At 41.1% G+C, this 21,629-nt stretch overlaps 1 protein-coding gene across 5 annotated transcripts in view; it reads left to right on the forward strand.

Annotated features, from left to right (window-relative positions):
- Nucleotides 1-21,629, forward strand: part of ZNF827 (zinc finger protein 827) — a 100,737-nt gene that overhangs the window by 4,182 nt on the left and 74,926 nt on the right. For 2 of the 5 annotated variants that reach the window (XM_031066380.1, XM_031066381.1), the window contains exon 2: nt 19,902-20,912. In XM_031066380.1, the coding sequence (XP_030922240.1) occupies nt 19,902-20,912 (1,011 nt within the window). Of the gene's footprint in view, nt 1-16,231; nt 16,328-19,901; nt 20,913-21,629 lie in introns of those variants that run through there. The other 3 variants (XM_031066382.1, XM_031066383.1, XM_031066379.1) reach the window with 3 other exon arrangements.

The following is a 21,629-nucleotide window of genomic DNA, read 5'->3' on the forward strand; positions in this document are numbered from 1 at the left end:
TGGGAAGTCTTCAGGCACTCGAGTAAATGTTTAAGATCTAGAGCACTATGTTGCCTTAAGTGCAGCAATCGATACTCCTTGGGGTTTGGTTCTGTCTCGGAGGCTTGTCAGCAATGCAATTTGCGAATGAATGCCACAATTCCATTTATTCAAAGCTTGCATTTATTACAGTCTCAGGCAGAATTAAATGCTACATTGAGAAGTTTGAACTGCTGCTAGTTTCTGAGGAATGTTTTCAATGCAGGACAAACTGCAGTGGCAGTTTTTTCTGGACTTGTTTTGTTAAAGGAGGAGATGTGGGATTGATACAGTATTAGTTTCCATATCAAAAGTTGGATATCTGACTATGAGCAGGTGTAACTCTTCTTCCTTTCATGGTCAGGTACAGTGTTGGATGTTCCAGATACTGTGTTGAAGTGTTCAGCTGTTTCTATACAGTAAAACAACACTTGAACTCTGTGAAGCTTTTTATTATATTGTGTCTTTATTGCTTGATTATATCATCATAGGAAAAAAAATGCTGTCAAACAAGTAAATTAACAGTGATTTAGAGCTTCCTTCATTTTTTATTTCTGCAGCTCGCTTCATCTGATACTCTCTGATAGCAAGACAGGATGCATTGGATGGGTTTTTCAAAAGACTTCCCAATGTCAGGAATGCTTTTGCTGTTATTTGGTGTTTAAGAGTTGCCTCCAAGACAAAATGCTTTTGCCAGGAGCAGCAATCTTTCTCTTTCAGATGAATTTTTTACTTTACTAGCACACATGGCATGTGTAAGGGGAACCTTTTATTTATTCTTCTAGCATGTTTTATTTATTCTTCTAACATGCTTACTATTTTTGACCTCTTACCACTGCAGGGATCTTGATATGGCACATAGTTCACAAGAGAATCCACATAGGGAAAACTATTATTCTTGATGAGGTTAATAATTTCAGTGCTCTCATTATGGTTGTCCTGGTGGTGCTGTAATGCACCTCTCAAATAAACAGCAGCCTTTTGGTGGATTGAGTAACAACCCCAATTACTCCATCTGAAAACACTTCTCTCATTTTGTCCATCTTGTGCTAATGAAGTCCTCACAGATTTTTCAAAAATACCTTTTCCCTTTATGGGGACCCTTTCTGACTTGTAAAGTCTTTCTCTTTAAATTTGTATGCTGATTTTTGTTTGTTTGTTTGTTTGTTTGTTTGTTTGTTAGATGAACTAAGTCACTTTTACAAGATCATTCACTGATAAATGTCTAAAGCACATCAGTGGTAGGCTATGTCTTAGTGTTATCTGATGGTACAAAATATGGATAAATCACACTGGAGCATAGATTGGGCTACCAAAGAGTCAGTGTTGTGCTCATTAAGTTAATTAAGCCTTTAGGATCTTACGAGTGAGATTTTAGAGGGGGTAGGGGTGCCAAAGATTTAGAACAAACCACAAACCTTATAGCTGGCCAAACAGCAAACCAGCAGGGAGAGCAGTGGAATGGGAAACGTAAGAGCATGTGGACAGAACGCATTTTTACTTTTAAAATGGATGAAGAATGAGTATGACTTAATCTTTCTAGCAGAGTGATTGTTGTCTTTCTCATATGTAAGAAGGCAGGAGTAGGAGGAATTAAGTTTAGAAAAAAAAAAGAAGAAAGAAGAGGAGCCAGGAGGAGCTGGCTGTTCAAAGTGAAGTATTAGTAATTTCCTATAATTTAATCAGACCAGATCCCAGAGCAAGATAATGAGAGCATGACCTACAAAAGAGGACTTTTTGGAAGTTAAAGGGTTTCTAACATGAAGCTTCACAAGGCATGTGATTTGTCATGAAGCACTGTATAGAGGACTTTTTTTTTCCCTTTCACATTGCAAAGAAATCATAATATAGACAAGAGTTCAGATGGTTAAGGAGAGCTGATGTGTCTTGTGTCTAGAATCCTTTTACTATTGCAGCTTTTCAAGCATGACTCTGGAGTTATTTAAGAGTATATCTTCTAGATAACAGTTTGGGTTTTTTCCCTGTTTTTTTGTTGCCTAGTTTGCTATTCATGGTACATGATTTGTATCATTTGGGTTTACACATACAAATCCCTCCAGGATGTTTGGAGGCTAAAGTACCATATGCCTTTCAAAAATAATAATCATATACAAAATACCTGGACTGCAAAGTAGCCAGCAGTATGTAATAGAATTCAGTTTTCATGGGGATAGGGCGAGTTATCTTCCTCTCTCTTTTTGCTCCCCAAAATAAAACTTTTTTTTGTTCTACCTTAAATGTTTTCTCTGAACAATACGTTATGTATTGATATGGGCATGAAGAATAATAAATTATATTGGGGTAAAGGAAAAAAACCCCAAACCTTCAAAAAGGTGGATAATTCCCCTTTCTCCAGGGATTTTCCTTTTTAGATGTAGTTAAATAAAAAACCTCAGACCCATACTTCATTTGAAGGGATACACACTCTAGGGTACAGACAGCATCAATGCTGCACTTATACAGTGCATAGTGGCTACTGCAGTGAAGGATTCAGCAACTTGTACCCATAAGCTCACTTGAAAGCTTCTCTTTCAGGTTTTCTTTTTTGCAGACTTACAGTCACCTTTATGGTACTGTTATGCTCCCAAAGACAGTTTCTCTTTTCCTTGCTTGGTATCCTTCTTGGTCTAGACACCAAATATTTTGAATGTCCAGTTTGAATGTCCTGTCTAAACCTGGCAGCTTAGGAGTTAGCTCTATTCCTTGAAATTTGTCCTGCCTTTGAAGGGATTTCCTTGTTTGGGGCATAATTATATTGAGTATTGGAGTTCCAAGTTAAGCCTAACACTAAGATAAGGCTGTTCCATTTTGCAGGTTGAGAATTAACACAGAGTCTGAGTTAGGGTAATTTGGAATGACAAAACGGTCATGTTTGGGGTTTTCTTCTGAGAACCATTCAGTGAAGAGAGAAAAACTGGGCTGCATAAACAGTCTTTTTCCTCATTCTTTTTAGTACTTGGACAACAGGATTGGGAGCAGAGGGAAGAGTGACTAGTGCTGACAGCACAGCAGACCAGGAGAGGGAAGGTTGCGTGTGAGGCTGATTATTTAGTTGCTGTTTAGAATAAATCCCATTAAAAATTTAAGGATTACCAAGTGGTAGCAGTCTTTTAATGAGTGGTATAATCAGCAGTTTCAGCAAATGAAATTAGGTTCCAAACATCTGCACTGTTTTTTTTTCTTTTATTTGGGGTGCTCTCGCTAGGGTAGCAATAACATTTTTGAAGAAATTCAAAGCTGAGCTACTGTCCTTATCTCTTTGAATTTTGCATGGCCCTACACTAAGAACTCCCTTCCTCAAGAAGAGTTGTAGCTCTGCTGGCCCTCATCTGGGGTTTGCAGCTTGGATGTGATTTTCCTCTGTTGCAGGGCTTTCTTTGCAGGTGCAAGTAATTCTTTCCGGCATGGTCTCAAGTTTTATCTGAAAGTTTCTGGAAGGGAGAAGATTTGGCATGAGCTTGTTTTAAAGTTACAACTTCTTATTTTGGACATGTCCTGAATCTTGGTGCTTGTTACATTGTGTATCAGGGCAAGTAACTTTTAGAAAAACGCATTAAAAGAGCTGCTGGTTTTACTAAGTGTGTCTTTAGCTTAATGGAGAATCGCCATGTGTGACTTTAATGAACACAAATTCTTTGCAAGCTTCTAGACTTTGCTTTGATTTGTGTAGTAGGACAAATAATTACTCATCTCAAAAATTAAAATACGAACAGATCTTCCTCAACGAGATGATCATTATCTGGAGTGCAAAGTAAGGAACAGAGAGGGTGGCAGACAAGTGTATTTAGACAGCAGCTGGTGGTGTAGCTGTGTTTGTGTGCTTTCTTGAAGCACAGCCAGAGTCTCTCCCTTTATAAACCACTGTGCCAAATCTAGACCTGGCAACTAATGACTGAGGACCCATTTCTTTATGTGTTTGGAGCAGAACTTCCCTTACCTATCTCTCTGTTTCTGGCACTTTGAGCTGACGAGGAGCCCTTCTCAGGCACCAGGCTAAGTATAACAGCCTAGAGCTGCTCCAGTTTCTGCTGCCCCCAGGCTCTCACCCTGCTCCTCGTTCTGGAAGGGAAAGGCTGACATAATCCTTTTGTCAATTCTGCGTTGCCAAAGGGAGTTCTTTGCACAGTGAATAACTCTGAAGGGAGCTCTTCTGCCCACCTTGAGGTACTTGAACATTGCCCATAAGACCTAAATATGCTTCATCATAATTGTTTATATTGTCTTCCTGCACAGTGCTGTGCCACACTGAGATAACAAAGCAAGCTCTAAATAAGCTGCCTTGTGTTCAGGAGGCTGTTATCACAGCAGTGTGCCCAGGTTAATTCAGCTCTACTACTTGTGGGTATATTCCAGTTGGCTCAGATATCACCGCATAGCACTGCGTTATTTAGTGTGGACACACTTTCAGGAGAATCCAAGTTGTTGTCTTTGAAGGCTTTTACTGGCCTTCATAAAAATTCTTGGTAAAGCCCACAAAGTTCTCAGCCAAGAAATGCACTTTGGAAAAGTAAAATCAAATTCCACTACCACTGTCACACCTGTTTGTTTGTTCAGCAGAAAAGCTGGGAATGGATTGGACGTGAACATGAAACTTCCTCTTCACTTCTAGCTATTCCCTTTTATGGAAATTTTAGGTGGGTTTTACACAGAATGTCAAAACACATTGCTGTAATTTCTGCTGTGCCTGTGCCCTAAGTAGCCATAGCAGTAGTTTCTTGTCCTGGGAGCTTGGCACAGAATCCTAACTTTCTAGAAAATAAGATAAGATTTGAGGAATGTCCACTTCTAATTGAGTGCTTGCACATTGATTACGTGACCTCTGAATTAAGGTTGAAGGCTGAGGTGCAGTGTGTAAAACTATGTGTCTGGGAGTGGGCAGTGCCTGTTCCACATGGTCTGCTGCTGGGTGCTCTCCTACCACTGAGTAGCTTCCTAATCCTCTCCTATTTGGCTTTGCTTGTTAACCCCAAGCAGTCGTCTCAGGGACACAGAAAGCAGCTGTCTTTGGTAGCAAACACAGCACGACAAAACAAACACTTCTTGAAACTTCTCTGATATACCTTACCATAATGTCATCCTTGTGGGAGGAATTAGAAGCTTGGGGAATATAACTTGCCATGTTTTAATCTGACTTTGGGAGAGAGGAAAAGATGGAATTATAGGCAACTAGATTCCTGTGACAGGCACAGGAGGGAATCATTTCAGTAACTGAAACCTAAACTTTTTGTTTCTGAATCAGTTGGAAGGTTAATGAGAACAAAACACCTTGGGTGAGTAATGGGGCAGAGTAAAATGGTAAATGAGGAGCCCATTATTTACCAGAAATCAAACAGGAGAAGTTGCTCATAGCAAAAATAAACTAGTTAAAACAAAAAGGGATTTTTGTTAAAGCAGATGCTCTGATTGTTGTCACCTGCTGTGGTTGAATATTGCCATCCACACAGTTTGTGAGCTCCTCCCTTTACTTTGTGACCCCTTGATAGGGGTTGTGAGCACAGTAGGGATAATTACAGGCACTGTAGCACCTTGGTCTGAGGCTTCCCATGTTCTGTTTATTGCCACCTGCGTATTAAGATGCAGGGATTTCTAGTTGGGCTTTGTTGTTTCTTTTACTTTGTTGATCCCTGGAACATCTTTAATAAATGTGTTCTAAAACAACAATTTCATGTATTTTAAAAGTCCTTTTCCAAGAGTCAATGTTTTGAGTTCTCAGTGTAGCTTTTTCTCTTTCTGTATGTTAGTAAAGGTGAAAGAAAGTTCCAGTGTTTGTTGTTGCTACCTTTCTGACTTCCATATTTAGAATAATTTAAGATGACTTCAGTGAATTCCCTTAATGTTATTTTTTAAAATTGTACTTAATGTCTACTATCAGGAATGGGCCATCTTTGCAGCCTTCTTCTGATCTCCCTTGTAGTGCTAGGCTGATGCAAATGCTATGGAAGTTGCATTGGTCCCCAGATGGGGATTCTTATTGCATGGGGATGTTTCTAGGAGAGGAATAATCCTATTATTTCATACATCTTCATATCACTGCAGCTTGGAATAGGCTGTGCATCAGAGATGGGAAGGGTTAGAGATGAAACCACAGCTGGAATGCATTCTGATCTACTTACTGCTTGTTAAGAGCCATTTCCAGCTGCTGCTGCTAAGCTGATCTCCAGGTTGAGGCTAGCTTAGAAAACACAAGGGACAATCTGAGCTCCTGCTGCATTCCTCCTTTGCCACGTATCCATGTATGTCACAGGAGAGAACCTGGCCCTGCCTGGAAATCAGGCAGAAGTGTTGGCATTATTGAATATGTAGTGGTAACTGTTCTTCTGAATTTAGTGGAATGAACTGCTTTTGCCAGGATGCCACAGGGATTGCTGGGAAATTGAGATGTCTTATTCATGCTCAAGAGAAGGAAATAATGAGCTAGCCAAAACAGTCAAAGTAGGCATAGGTCAGGATGTACAACAACAGCACATCATCTTATCAAGATAGGCAAACACAACCAGTTATTTGACCGTTTTTCAAACTCCAGTATGTCCTGCAGCAGCCAGCCAGACACCTGCAGCAATAGAGAGACAGATAGAGTGTGTTCTTCTGCTTCCCCAGAAGCTACCTGGGTTAACCTTGTGCCTGGGAGATGAAAACCTCCATTCACAAGCAGGATTTTTTTTCTCTTGCTATTTTTCTGGTGCTGTAAGCTGTAACTGTGTTTCTTAAACAGTTTTGGGTCCAGGAGCTCTAGATTGCAATGACAGAGCTGTTGGGGTATATGGTCATTGTGGGGATGTTTGGAGGCTCAGCAGGATAGTATACAGACATCAGATCTCTCTTTTTGTCTGCTTGTTTGGTTGGGGTTTTTTAACTTGTGGCTCAACAGGAAGTTTTCTTTAGAGAATCTTCACACCTATGGGCAGAGCTTCACACATGGCTTTTTTCAGCTTTAATCCTTGTATAGCAATAGTGCACTGATGAGATCTGTCTTTCTTCTTTTTCTCTTTCTTCAAAAACACTTGTGTGTAATCACTGTTTTTATTGCTGATAATTCTTCTCTTTTTCACCCTTTGCCAGTCAGTATTTATGATAAGCTTTCTATGCCATCTGAAGAAGATTGGTCAGGAAAAGGTAGAAAAGTAGACAAAGAAATAGCTATTTTTCATTTTGGCAATAGCAGTACTTTATCAGTGTCACACCCTGAGTCCTGTTGGTGGTTTCAGAAGTTAATAGAAAGAGAAGTTATTTGGAACTGGTTCAAGAGAAGATACAGCATGCCTTTAAGCATTGGAGAGGAGAAGTAAAGGTTGCCATTTGTATCATCCCTGACATTTTTGGCCTGCCTTAGGAAATTAGAGACAGTAGTTGTGGACAAGGCAGATCAGAAGTACCATGTTCTTCTGTAGGACTTCTGATTACTCTTTCAGCCAAATGTCTCCTGAATTTTTATGTTCTGTGGTAGCAGTAAGACATCAGAAAGTGCTCTCAAAGATTATCTTGTGCATGAGAGACAAGGAAATTCTGTTTCCTCCAACTTTGTTGGTTATGTACAGTGCATAGGAGTACAAGCCAGGGAGTTAACCTACTGTCCTAGGCACATATGACCAAACAAAAAAATAATTTCAGCCTAAATGGCAGCCTGTTTTCTAGTTAGGTCCTGTAGGAAAGATACACTTAGTAGTTTCTTGGGCAAGCTGAGCTAAGCCATTGAGGTTGTGTATCTGTAGAGTAGTTGTCCCTCAGAGGAGCAGAGGTCAGTGGGGAAAAAATTGGAAAGCATGCTTCTTTAAATGACTAGATTTGTTCTAGATGCTGCTGTGTGTTTTGCAGCACTGCTGAAAACTTCTAACAGAGCTTTCCTCAAGTATCAGAGCTGTGCTAGGCTTACATCAGTCTGTCCATGTACAAACCCTGGTCACAGTTTGTCACCTCTCAATTTCAAAACTTGACTATGCCTCTAAAGAGATACAGGAAACCAGTTCTATTGCACAGTCTGTTGTGTTTAATAACTTCTGTGTGTAGAGGAAGAAGGATGATACTTACGATCATTCTTTTGGTTTCAGCATCTGTGCATTAGCTGTTTTCTGTTCTCCTGTTCTGGGAATCTCTAGCTATTGCCAGTGAGAGAGGAGGTATGGAAAGGGAAATTTTACCTGAGATCCTGTGCATCTACCTTGCCATAAGTTTAACATTCCATTTTTAGCCCACATCAGCTCACTGGCAAGGACCGTGGCCTGTAGATTTTCCACGCTCTTCTGCCACCTGGGAGAATCAGGCTGTTCTTTAGATTCCCACCAGAGGCACTGAAGCAGCTCTGCCTTGAAGATGAAATCAATAATTGCAGTGTTTCAATAGTGTTTGTTTGTCTTTACCTTTTTCTGTATGTTCAAGATTTCTCCCTATTTTATAGACATGAGGGGAGTGCATGGCTTGGGGAGGAAGGTGATTTAGACCTCATAGGAGGAGTTGAGGAGACTGGGAACCTCCTGCCCCGTGTTTGTGCTCAGCCAGGCAAGGAGTGGTGATGGAGAGACAGCAGCTGCTCTGTGGTGTTCAGCTGTGCTGAGGCAGCTCTGAGGGTCCTACACAGAGCCAGAGTTAATGTGGAGCCAGCAGCCTCAAATAATGACAGCAAGGGAGCTTTATTTTCTGGAGCTATCACTTTGGTATTTAGAAACCTTTTTTAAACAAGCCTGTTGTAATCTTGTTTATAGTAATTAAGGATTTGCTAGTAATTTAAATAGTTGGTTTTGGCAATGTGCGGATCATCTTCTTATAGGTATTGCTAATATCAGGTTGAAAACATTTACACAGGAATAAAAGCCAAGGAAGCAGGTAATTGACTGATTTATCAACCTTAGCAGACAATTTTTTCTGATACATGGTGATGGCTATGGTAAATTTACTCTGGATTGCTTAAGGGCACGATCCTATATGGTGTGTACAACACATGAGGGCAACTCCTTGGAATGAATGGGTGAAGGAGCAGGTAATCAGCCAGCCTGGTTTTGGTGCCTCAATTAGCCTTTTGGTCAATGCCTTGTCTCGTAGGAAAGTTGGGAATTGCTATGCACAGCTCAGAGCATAGGTGATTTACAGCCTTTTTTTTTGTGTGTGTGGAGATTTTATATCAATTTTAGTCTTTCAGGTAACTTGAGAACTTTTGTAAACTTATGGCCATTCCCAGGCCTTGGTGCCAAGTTGCAGTTGTGATCAGGGAATTATTTATTTTCATTGCAAATTGTCTGTATGCAACAAAGTGATATGTTTGAACACTTTTTTGACTTCTTTTGCCAGCTGCATTGATGCTTGCAACTTCTCTTCTGCTTCCTTTCCACCTATAAGGGTGACAAAAATCATGTTGCTGTGGTGACCCTGTCAGTTTTAGATGACAGGCCACACTAAACTGGGTCACAGCTATTGATGGTTAATCAGCAGTGCAATAATCTGTAGCACAAATGGATCACTTTGTTCTTGGCTGCTGTAAATTGCGAGGAATATTTGAGAATTCCCGTGCCTCCTTTTTTTACTGTTGGGGTTGTGAGTGCTGAAGTTTGCAGTGCGTTTCAGGCAATGAAGATGCATTTTGTCACAGTAAAGAGTTGAGACAGCTGTCACTGCACCCAGGTCTGGGGAGGTGGTAGGTCAGGGGCAGGCCTTAATGAAGATGAATTGTTGGCTGATGAAGGCACTCAGTAAGAGCAGGCAGTTTACAGATGTACTCAAGGCCAGAGAACACAGGTATGCAAAATACAGCAGACCACCAATTTTATTTGTTACCAGGTTAAATGAAGATTAGAAAGCAAAGCTTTCCTGTGTTTTTTTTTGGGGGGGTGGTTTTATTTTGTTTTTTGGCACCTAGAGGATACTAAATGTGATCTAAGAAAATGTAGAATTCATAATTACTTCAGTTTTGGTATAGAGGCTCCTGTGACCCAGGACTGAACTACCAGAAAGCACGTAGCCATTTGGAAATGAGTAACTGAGCCTTTGCTTTGCAGCTAGACTATGTTTAAGATAAGGTAGTTTTGTGTTTCTGCTTAGAATTTCCTAATAGAGACGCCAGTTCTGTGTTTCACAAGCAACTTAAAGAAGGTTTCATTAATCACCTGCCGAAGGATATAAAATCTTATTCATGGAGTTAGATGGTATTGAAGGATGGCTTTAAAATATTGTGGATTACTATATTGAATATTTGGCATTCATGTGATTCTCCCACAATAATTTGACCTAGAGTGGAAACTAAAATTCCTCCTTCAAGGACTTTTCTGGTTGTAGCCCGCTTTTGCAAATTGTTTGCTAGAATTGTTTGAGGTTTCATTTTCATTGAAGGCCCATGTTATGAAATGTTGGAATATTTCCCTTCCTTTATGAGGTAGGCTGACATGACAGGTCTTGTCTCTGTATGCTAAAGATAAGAGAAGTCTTGAGAATAATCTTTAGCTCTTCTTATTTTGGAGGTGCCAGCATCCCTATTATCATTTGATAGTTGATATTTTCTCACTGCAGCATCCTATTGAGTTAGACATCTTTCTAGAGCAAAACAAATGAGCAATCAAAGTAAATTTTGGCAAACTAGAAACAATTTTAAGGAGTTTAAAAGCTTCTTTATAACTAACAAAAGGTAGAATTTGTAATTGCTGTGCTGAACTTTATGTGTAGGTGGCGAGTGTTCACTGATGTCAAGGATACACTGCCATTCCAGGTGCAGGGAATCTCTCTGGATAGACTTGCACATGAACCATTTGAACCACCACAGATTGTTAATACTGTTTCCCATTTCCAGCAGGGCTGTGGGAATAACAGTGGAACTCCTGTTCATACAGTTTTTCCTCTACTTTATAATAATCTATCAGAGTCAAAACCTGATATCGTAGCTGGTTTTAAAAGACACAGGGAATCCTGAAATTCCTGATAAGGAACTTCAATCTGGCTCAGAAGTTGCTGCCTAAAAATTGTTTGGTTTTATGGGAAATGATTTATCATCTTCTCTGTTTACATCAGGAAGAAGAGGTGTATTCCTTTGATATGTTAATGTACCAACTCCAGGTTTTAGGTTGGCCATATTCCTGTAGTGTCTAAGTCAGTCTGATCAGTATCTTGTGCTCTATGAAATGTGTGCCCAGCCTCAACTACAGGTTATTATAGGATGGTTGTAAGGGCCTGTGGAAGAAACTTTCAGTAAGTCTGGCTGTGGTATTTTGCTCAGCCTCCATAAAACTGTTGCCAGCACATTGGTAACATAAAATAGGTTTTGCAAGGAACATGATTTTCTATTGTTTTACTGACACTTCATGTGTTTTATGAACCTGTCTTGGGGCTACTAGGCAGCCTTTGCAGCATAAGCTGACCTCAGAAATATTTGTTTCTTCTGAAAATCTCCATCATAAAAATCAACTGTCTTTGTATACCTTCTCTCCAGTTATCCTGTGTGTTGATCACAGGACCACAGAATGGGTCAGGTTGGAAGGGACCACAATGGGTCATCTGTTCCAACCTCCCTGCCCAAGCAGGGTCATCCCAGAGCACAGGATGGCACTGGATTGTGTACAGATGGTTCTTGAATATCTCCAGCAGGGGAGACTCCACAGCCTCTCTGGGCTATCAGCTCCAGTGTGTGGTCACTGCACAGTAAAGAAGTTCTTCCTCGTATCCAGGTGGAACTTCCTGTGCATCAGTTTCTGCTGTTGCCTCTTGTCGTATTGCCCAGCACCACTGAGCAGAGCCTGGTCCATCCTCTTGACACCCCCCTCTCCTTTGGATACTTTTATACACTGATGGTCCCTTCTCAGGTGTCTCTACTCAAGGCTGAGTGGGCTCAAGTTTCTTAGCCAGTTCTTGTAAGAAGGATTGCTCCAGTCCCTTAAATGTCTTTGTAGCTGGGCCAGAGCCCCATGTCTCTCTTGTACTGAGGAGCCCAGAACTGGACACAGCCTTCCAGATATGCCTCACCAGGGCTGAGTAGAGAAGTCAGGATCACCTCCCTGGTGATCAAGTTGGATCAAGTCAGCTGATGGCAGCTTTTTGTGCAGGCTGTTATTTTGTGGTACACCTCTCTTCAAAAACATTCCCCTCCTCTAAGGCTGTGCGTATTTTGTTCTGTTTCACATGCACATCTCATGTTCTTCAGCTCACTGGGCCTGAAATACTGGCAGAATCCAGCTAGGATCAACTAAGTCTAAATTATAGTAAGCAAATATTGTACATATATAGTAAGCAAGTATCAAATATCATCATGCATTATTATACATGTGTGTTATTTATATGTAACATGTAATGTACATATTGTACAATATGTAATATGTTGTTATTGATTACTTTATAAGACATACTGCTTTGCCCTCCTGCTTTCATGGTTGCTGACTACTGTGCCTGACTGTTAAGATAGAGACTGTTTCTGGGTCTTTAGAACTCTTCTTCTCTCAGAAAGATGCTGCCTACCAGTTTTATAGAAGAGGGTTTTTTAATTAGGATCAGAGTGTATGGGGGTCAAGCCAGCTACAGATGTCCCAGATTAGGCTTCTGAAGAAGTGTGCATGATACTGACTGCTGTGCCCATCCTGACTGCAGAGGCCAGCTCTTCCCTGAGAGGTGTGGTGTGTTGTGGAGGTTTGGGATGGGACAGAGAATCCTCAGTTGGTTTTCCACTGACAGGTCATGATGTACTTTGTACCCCACAAGACTAGAGCAGATAGGTGGCTCAGATCATTGATTCCACTTGTTTTCTCATTCCTGTCTCCTTTGCATCAATTTTTCTTTGGTTTCTTGGCAGAATGAGTGGTTTTCTGCCAAACTGGTGGGTTGAAATTGGCTCATGAAGCAGTCAAAGAACAGAGCAAGTCTAAGGGAGGGCGCAGGATCACCACTTCTGTTGGCATTGAGCTTTTGTCACCTCACTGCACTGTAAGGTGATGACTGTTTCTTTGTAGCTTTTAACATCTGTGTCCCAGTGGAAGTAACCCTCCTCACGCACTAATCCCACAGCTACTCACTATAACCTCCTGCCAAGAACAGAAGAATAGCTACTCTTTCTTGGAGGCAAGATGTCAAACATCCGTCATTCTAGGAGTTCTCTTTTGAACTTGCTTTTGGGGGAGATTAGACTTGTCTTTGTAAGGTCCTATCTTGTGGTCTGTCAACCATCCCATAGAACCTTCAACAAGTAGTGACAGCTCTTCTCAGGAGAAAATCCATGTGTTTCTGTCCCCTTCCATGGATGCTCGCTAGTAAAAGATGGATCTGTTTGGCAGTTGGTGAAACACATTTGGCACAATTATTCTGGAGCTTTTGGCTGAAAATAGAAGGCTGCTGCCTCTGTTTCCCATCTACCACAACTTCTCTCTCCTCTGAGGGACAGGAAATAAAGACAGTTTTATGTCGTCCGTGACAAGTTTTTTCAGTAATTTGTCCTGATTCCCTTTTTTGGGAGAGTCCATCACACCTGGATTCTGCCTTTGAGAGGAAACTGAGATATTGTATATGCATTTTGACAATCTATGGCTGTCTAGCAGTTTGCAAACCTGAATGTGCCCAATATTACAATATTTGGGCACATTCAGTTGTTTGTGTGTATAGGCAAAGCATCTTGAAGAGTTCTAATTACTGCAAAATTACTAACATTCTCTAATCTTTTTTGGCTCTGAGCTCTTTTTCAAAAAAATAGTACTAGAGAAATTGTTAGGTGAATATTCTGGGGTTTCCTTGTATGTTGATTTTTTTCAAAGTCACTTTAAGCTAGGGATAAAAGTAGGGAATGTATGCCCTGTCTTTAAAAGCTGTGCCTTCCTTTTCCCCTTTCCTCCTTCCCTCCAGTTAGGAAAATCATTATCTTGGAAGATGTGGAGATGAAATAGAGAGTCCTACCTAGGGCTTCTTTCCCTGTCTAATTGTGTGAGTATTTTCACATAACCTAAACACAGGGGAGAAGGACAGAACAGAAGAGCTGTGGCTTTTTGGCAGATCCTTCTTGCAGCTGTGCTGCTCTCTTTAGGTCAGCCTGCAGTAGAGAAATTTGGTTCAAGCACCGGCAACGCTACTAAACCATTTTGTGAGGAGGTCAAGAGTTGAATAATCATCCCGTTGATAAGGAGAGAGCCAGAAATTCCATTCAAAGAGGAGGTGACTTCCTGTGCTGCTTACCTATTATAGGTCACAGAAATCATGAAGGGAAAATGGGGGACCAAGGCCACTCCAGCACATGACTATTTATGCAACTGTGACTTTTAAGTCTTATTTGCTGCTGTAGGTACATTAAAAGGAGTTAAAGCAGGCCTTTGTGGTTTTATTAAAATCATGATCTCCTAGGAAGCATCCCTATGGGAAAATCAACATAGCTGCTGCTCTGGGTATACAGCCTCATCAGATGGGTCTGTAAATGCTTTCTGGAGGTAGAAACTGTGGGGTGTGGGTGCACAGTGTGCCCCACTTCTTGGAGGTTGCTTTACAGCACACACATCTGCATGGTTTGGTGGGGAACCCATAAAAGTTGTTCAGCCCAAAGATATTACATTCACCCTTTTTTTTAAAATTTATTTAATTTGAAATACTTAAAAATCAGCCTGAATGCCAAGAGGGTAGTTTGTAGGCAGGCAGCTAGACTGAGCAATTTATATAGGATACCACAGAATAGGCTTTCTAGATATGACTGTCATTTTTAGGTCTGTGCCTTGTGATTTGTGTAGTACCTGACTGTGAAATAAGCAACGGCTTATGTGAAGCTGACACTCAGAGAAAATGTGGATTAGAAAGTGATGTGATATTAGCAAGTGGTCTCTTGCAATTATTCTTTACCCTTGCTAAAGTGATGTGCCTACACAGTTTACCTAGTTCACTTAAAGGTATCCATTGTATTTGGTCTTTAGCTCCTTCATTCTTTTCTCCTCCATATTATCTGGTCTGCAGAGGTAAGATGGGGACAAGGAGAGCCTGTACTCATCTTGAATTAACAGCCACCATTGTGATGGGCAAACATGTCTTGTTTGGATATGATGGTGATGACAAGTCATGATGGAACCTGGGTTACAGCACGAGAGGGTATCCTGAACTGCTGTAACCCAGGGACTGCCAGGACAGTGAATGCTGCCCTGTGGCCTGATTCCCTAGTCCTCTTTTGAGGGTTCTAAGAAAACAATCAGGAAGGACTAGAACAAGAGAACCCATCCTGGAGGCTGGATATGAGCATTCCAGTTCACTGCCTTGTCCATGACTGGTTAAATCCTTTACAGTTATCCTTGCCTTCTTAGTTGTCAACTATTTCTTCTCTTTGCTCATTCCACTTTCCTTGCTGTCACTGGTAAAAGTCAGCCAAGGCTAAATCCTAGCTTGCTCAGGTATTGTCTCTGCCTTATTTTTGATGCATCTGCCTATTTACTTGGCCTTAAACTGATTGCTCAACCGAGCCAGTCAGTGTTTCCGCAGCACTCCTCTTGGATGGCTTCCTGCTTCATTTAAGTTTAATGCCTTCTTTTAAATTCTTTAGGTGTCTTTGCAGAGCTCCTCAGTTCCCTGGTGTAAAGCTATCACTTAATCCCAGCTCTTTCAGTAGGCCTAGGTACAGGGTTCAGTGTAAAATAATCTAAAGGATGGTTTATGGTAGGTGCTAGAGATGAAATGGTAGAGTTGTTGGGGCAGCAAATTAGGAAGATGATCTGGGTGTCAAATGACAACAAATGTCATTGTAACTTTATTAGATTGACACAAACTTGAATGATCATGTCTGAAATCCTTATGCAAATCAGGGTAATTGATATCAAGATAATAAAGATGAGGTTTGGCTCTCCTATATCTTTAAATCTTGGTTCTGTAGATTCCCAGTTTTTCCTTGAAATGTAAGTGCTGAAAAGAAGGGCAATTTTGATTAATTTATCTCATGAGCAATTTTCCTGTATGCATTTTTTGAAATTATTTTACTTCTACCTACTTTTGCATTTGCTTTAATTTTCATTCTGTAATCCCATCATTACAATTTCCGTATGTTTCCTATCACTGCAGCATATGGATTTCTATATTGAAGTTCTGTGATTTACTCATTTCAGTGAATGATTAAAGTAGAATTTTGTCCTGCTTAGCATGAAAAATCATTCTCTGGGGTGAGTTCCTTAGCTGTAGCCTCTCAGATAATTTCTAGTGTTTCTAGTGTTTCAAATGGTGTTCTTTCCATCATGTTTTTGCTGCCCATGTCTGTTGCTCAGTAACACAACTTTGAGGCTCTTCCCTTCCCTGGAGATCCAACTCACTGCATTGATACTTCTCCCCTCCAAGTCCTACAAAGCAAAGCTGTGGATCATCTCACACTTGCCACCTTCTGGAATGGCATGTGTACATTGCAGTGGGTACAGTTAAAGTTTCCAGCATTTGAACTGGGTGACTCAGTGTATAAATCAACAAACATGTTTGTTCTTTTTCAGTTTTCAGATATAAGTAGTTTGAGCAAGTTAATATTTACATTTCTATTGGTACCAGGGTCAGATTCTAATCAGCACTCTAAATAAAAGGGCAGATGGTCACAAAGTGAAATAACACACTTTGGGATCAATAAGATTTGTCTGTCAAACTGATCTCTTGAAGAGGAAAATGAACTTCTCTGTATCTGAAAGCAAGCAGATGAGTTGGCGAGCGAGGGAAACTGGCACTTCTTCAAACAGTGCTTTCTGCACACATTTGTGGCTTTGCCAGAGATGGATACATGGGATACAGCAGTGGCAGCAGTCACCCAGCAGTACTTTGGTGTCTTTTGTCATTGCTGACAGGAGTGGAAAATATTTTTTTGAGGCTCCTGGGTGGTGTGCAATGTGATAGTCCCTGTCTGTAATTCCCAACTGGCATCTGCCAGTGGCAAAGGGCTTGGGAAGCAGTTTCAGAATTGCTCTGAAAATCAGGAAGAAGCAGTAATGACAGGTCTTGAGTCTTGAATCATGATGAGAACAGCTCCATAACTGTGTTGTGACAGAAGGGAAAAACATGTCATGCAGATTTCTGCCACAGATGTGAAATACAGCTGAAATTTCTTGACAGACATGTGGACGTTGGGTCCTGCTTCAGACAAACCTGGTCTGGGTGACCCATGAACCCCCTGGGTTCTGAGGAAAGCTTTTATATAATTTGAAATCATAAAGAAGTCGTTGGGTTGATTTCTCCTGGAGTGCTCAAGCTTGTTCAAACTCACAGGCTCACAAATTAATGTGAATTAAAATTCTGCCCTAAAGGCCTTGAAAGGCAACTTTGCTTAGCAATGAAGTTTCCAGGCTTCACTGTTCTGCTCCTAAACCAATTCACTGGTGTTTAAAGGGAGGCTTGACTGAGCTCGTGATAAGACACTGATGCTGGCTTTTTCAGCATTAACCTTACAGCCTTCAAATACAGTGGGCTTGATGCTGCAGCAACTGGGAATTACTGAGAAGAGGAAAATTAGAACAGTGTCAGCAGTTAGAGGTCTGATTTCTGGCTACAGAAAGAAACTGCACTGGTGGAAAAAAAAAGTATTGTGCTGGCTTTTGGGATAGTGAGACTGGAGAGAAAATTCGCCCTTTATTATAGAAACTGCATGGAGCTTTGAGAGGCCTTGAGTGGTCACAGGTAGATCAGCAACAGGAGAGGGAGCTCTCAGTGTGTTACCTAAAGAGGAGGGAAATCCTGAGCTTGAGAGCAAGCCTTTAAATGAAGAATCCTGCTCTCCTGCTGCTCCCTGTCAATAACATGGTGGTGGCTGCCCTTTTGTGTAGGCAAGACCAATGGGGAATGTGCATGTCTGGAAAAAGAAAGAAATTGAGGTACATGGCATGGAACAGAGAAGTTTGGGGGGTTAGTAAGCTGTAGATTTCTCTAAAATAAAACTCCATTTCTTCTTAGATCCATTTACACTTAAATACGCCTCAGACTGTAATGTTTGAGTGCCTTTCTGGGTGAAGGGAAATGCAATTCTCCCTATGAATGGATGGGAAGTACAGAGCCAGAGAGAGTAGGGTTTGCAGGGGAGAGGAGAGATTGTTTCACCAGACAGATGAGTGGTAGGGAACAGGCTGGCTCTGGCTCCAGAGCTGTGTAGTGGGGTGAGCTCCAGGCTGTGTCCCAGAGGATGTGCCCTGCACTTGGTGTACGAGTTCAGACAAAGTGCCAGTAAGATGCTTTTTTGGCTTCCAAACTTGTTTGCATCTGGGATGAGTGAATGGATCTCTCATGTGAGTGCACCCAGCTGTACAGACATGCTCAAGTTACTTTTTTAATGTTCATGGGGTGAAGAGGGAATACATTCAGTTCTCCTTTAACCTACATAAGTGCTGGTTCAACTGATTAGCATCTCTCTCCTTTATTTGAATGTGCATGGTACTTGGCCTTTATGCACATGTTATTGCTGAGCCTGTGTTGTTAACTTTGACAATACCAAAATAATTCTAGCTAGGAGCTTGGCTGTTTGTTTGGCTTTTGCTTGTTTTGAAAAGGGAATATACTAACCCTCTTCTGCTTGAATTACAAACCTAAGGTAACTGAGTTTATTGCCAGCTTCTAAAATATTGGTGATGTTTTTCCAAAGGGTTTTGAATAAAAGAAACTTATTGTGAGAGACTGTGCCTCATATTCTATATAACATAAAAAACTCTAAAGACTTTGCTTTCAGAGTGTACATTTGTATCTCAATACTCATGATACATTTGTCTGAGGTTTTCCTCCTTAAATTCTTTGGATCAAAGCAATAGTAGAAATCTAAGTTTTATTCATTAACTTCTCTCCAAGTTTTGTAATTTGCTGGAATTAAATTGGGAATCTGGGAATAATACATGAGCACAGACACAATGCATATCATGCAGGCTTATTTCCAGAATGTCAGTGGAGGGTTATATTAAATACTTTTGTCTTGCTGTCGTGTGATTACAAAGATGCTTGTGCAGCTTGGGACATTGTGTCTAAAAGCAAGAAATGTGAGATGTGTCTGGCAAGAGAAATTAATAAGAATTTAATTCTAGCATTTCTGTTGTTCTTTATGGTGTTCTGATTGGGCAGGAAGATCTGCCAAAAAAAAAGTCTTGGTCACATCTGTATGACTTTGAATACCTGTCAGGAAGAGGAGCAATCCAGGGTCACAGTACTTTAAACACTGCCAGATCTCAGGAGAGACTCAGGTGTTCTGCAGTTACCAGAAAGGAGAAAATGTAACATAACTGCTGGGGAACCAACACTTTTCCTTTTTTTTCTTTTCAGCTAAACTAAGTTCAGTTTAGGATGATCTTTAGAACTTTATTAAACAGTGACAAATGAAGAAGAGCAATTAGAGTCTGTATATGACAACACTGTGTGCATGATACTCCTTTCCCAAGCAGTAGGAGAGATTAGCGTTTTAGTCTGCATTCACATGTTAGTCATTGCAGCTATTCAGGAATGAATTGTAAATTATTAGTACAATTTTATTTTATTTTATTTTAGATAGGGGTCACTGCAGGATTGGTCTGAGATTTGAGTAGCTACACACCTGATCTGCCTTTGAAGGCACACCTGTGCTGGCTGTACAAATACAGAAGTATCCAGTAATTTCTGATCTGTTGAATCCCTGCCTTATACCAGAGAGTTCATAATATTTGGCAGGATGTACAGACTATGCCAATAAAGAATTGTTTGCAATATACTAATATATATTATGTTTATATGTATTGTTGCAGTTTTAGCCATTTTAGTTATGCAGACTGAAAGATGACAGGTTTGTCATCATTTTGGCTTCTAAGAAAGATTTATTCATTTTGAAAAGGTCTTTTTTCTGGTCACTGAATCCAGGCTGATTCCAAGCCTGTGCATTTTAGGGGGTGTGCTAAGGGACTGTTCAGGAGGGTCACGCAGAGGTCAGGCATGCTTCGTGCTAAGAAACTGCTTTACACAGATTTGGGAATAATGCTGTTGTTCATGGTTCAACACAGATGGTACCAGACAGGAAGAAGTGGAAGGTGAGCTCAGTGAAGAAGAACGCTGGTTTGGGAATTCTTCAGAAACTCCTTCAGAAGCATCATATGGAGAAGTCCAGGAGAACTTTAAGTTGTCTCTTGAGGACAGGATTCAAGAGCAGTCCACCTCCCCCGATACCTCTTTGGGAAGTGCAACGCCGAGCAGCAACGCAGCAGAGCTGGGGTCCATTGAAAATGAGGCACTAAGAGACACGCTGCAGAGCAAGGAGCACCTTTCTCCAGATGTGTCCTCTCTGGGTGAAGAGGAACCTCCTGGTCCAAACAAGCCACTGAGCAGTAACCTGCGGCGGCTCCTGGAGGCTGGCTCCCTCAAGCTGGATGCTGCTGTTACAGTCAATGGCAGAGTCGAGTCCCCCGCAAATCTTGGCTCAAACATCTCCTTCTCTCCACCTGCTCACCATGCCCAGCAGCTAAGTGTGCTTGCCAGAAAGCTTGCTGAGAAACAGGAACAAAGTGACCAATACAATGCAGGCAGTCACTTTATATGGAATCAAGGTAAGTGGTTGCCAAACTCAACCACCACCTGTGGTTTGTCCCCTGATTCAGCTATCCTGAAGCTGAAAGCTGCAGCCAATGCTGTTCTGCAGGACAAATCTTTTTCCAGGACTGAGGACACGATACGATTCGAGTCCTTTTCCTCACCCTTTAGCTCTCAGTCAGCCAGCTCCACATTAGCAGCTTTATCTAAGAAAGTGAGCGAGAGAAGCATGACTCCTGGGCAGGAGCACCCGCCTCCAGCCAGCTCTTTCCTTTCCCTGGCTTCCATGACCTCTTCAGCTGCCCTTCTCAAGGAGGTTGCTGCAAGGGCTGCAGGAACCCTCCTGGCTGAGAAGAAGAAATCACTGGTTCCTGAGGATCCTCTGCAGCTTTCAGAGATGAAACAAGAGAAAGCAACTCCACCGCAGTCTTTGGAATTACTGTTACTACCGGTCCCGAAGGGAAGAGCATCCAAACCCACCAGTACAGGTATGGATATAATTTGAACCACTAAATAGAATGTATTTGTTTTGCTATAGGCTTATATAACATCTCTTCAGTGGGTCTGGATTTGGTTTGATTCCATGTCTTATGAAAATAAGAAATAGATACTTTAGGTGAACAATAGAAAAGCTTTTTGAAGTACCACTTTGAGACCAAGCTGTCACAAATGTTTCCCTATTTTAAAGGTGTGAGTGTACAGTTAGGTACATTTTTTCCCCCTTTCATTCCATACAATAGTATTTTCCTCCTTACCAGGTTTAGAATGTGTCCACAAAAATATTTAATGGAGAAGATCAAAGGATCCCTGTGAGGGAGCTCACAATATCAGTGAGCATGTACAAAACTAATGCTTTTGAAATACTGGACAAGGGAGAATTCTCCCTCCTGCTGTCTTTGTCACAAATGGACTTTTGTGTAATCGCTTACTATCCTGTCCTAATTTACCAGAGTATATTATTGTGTTGCCACTTTTCATTAAATTTTTTTTACAATCCTTTGTTGTTAACAAAAAAAAAATCCAACTAAACTGCATTTCTCTAATTTGCTCAACAAGAAGCATTTTACACATCTGACTTTCCTCCATCAGTTCCAGCTGTTGACAGTCAAGGAATCAGGGTTATAGGGAAGAAGAAGAAACTGTCTGGGTAACAAAAGCTTTAAAGAGCTGGCAAGCCATGCAGGGGAATTTAAATGATCCATCTT

This window comes from Geospiza fortis, unplaced genomic scaffold (assembly GCF_000277835.1).
Source record: "Geospiza fortis unplaced genomic scaffold, GeoFor_1.0 scaffold11, whole genome shotgun sequence".
In the NCBI taxonomy this organism is placed as follows: domain Eukaryota; kingdom Metazoa; phylum Chordata; class Aves; order Passeriformes; family Thraupidae; genus Geospiza; species Geospiza fortis.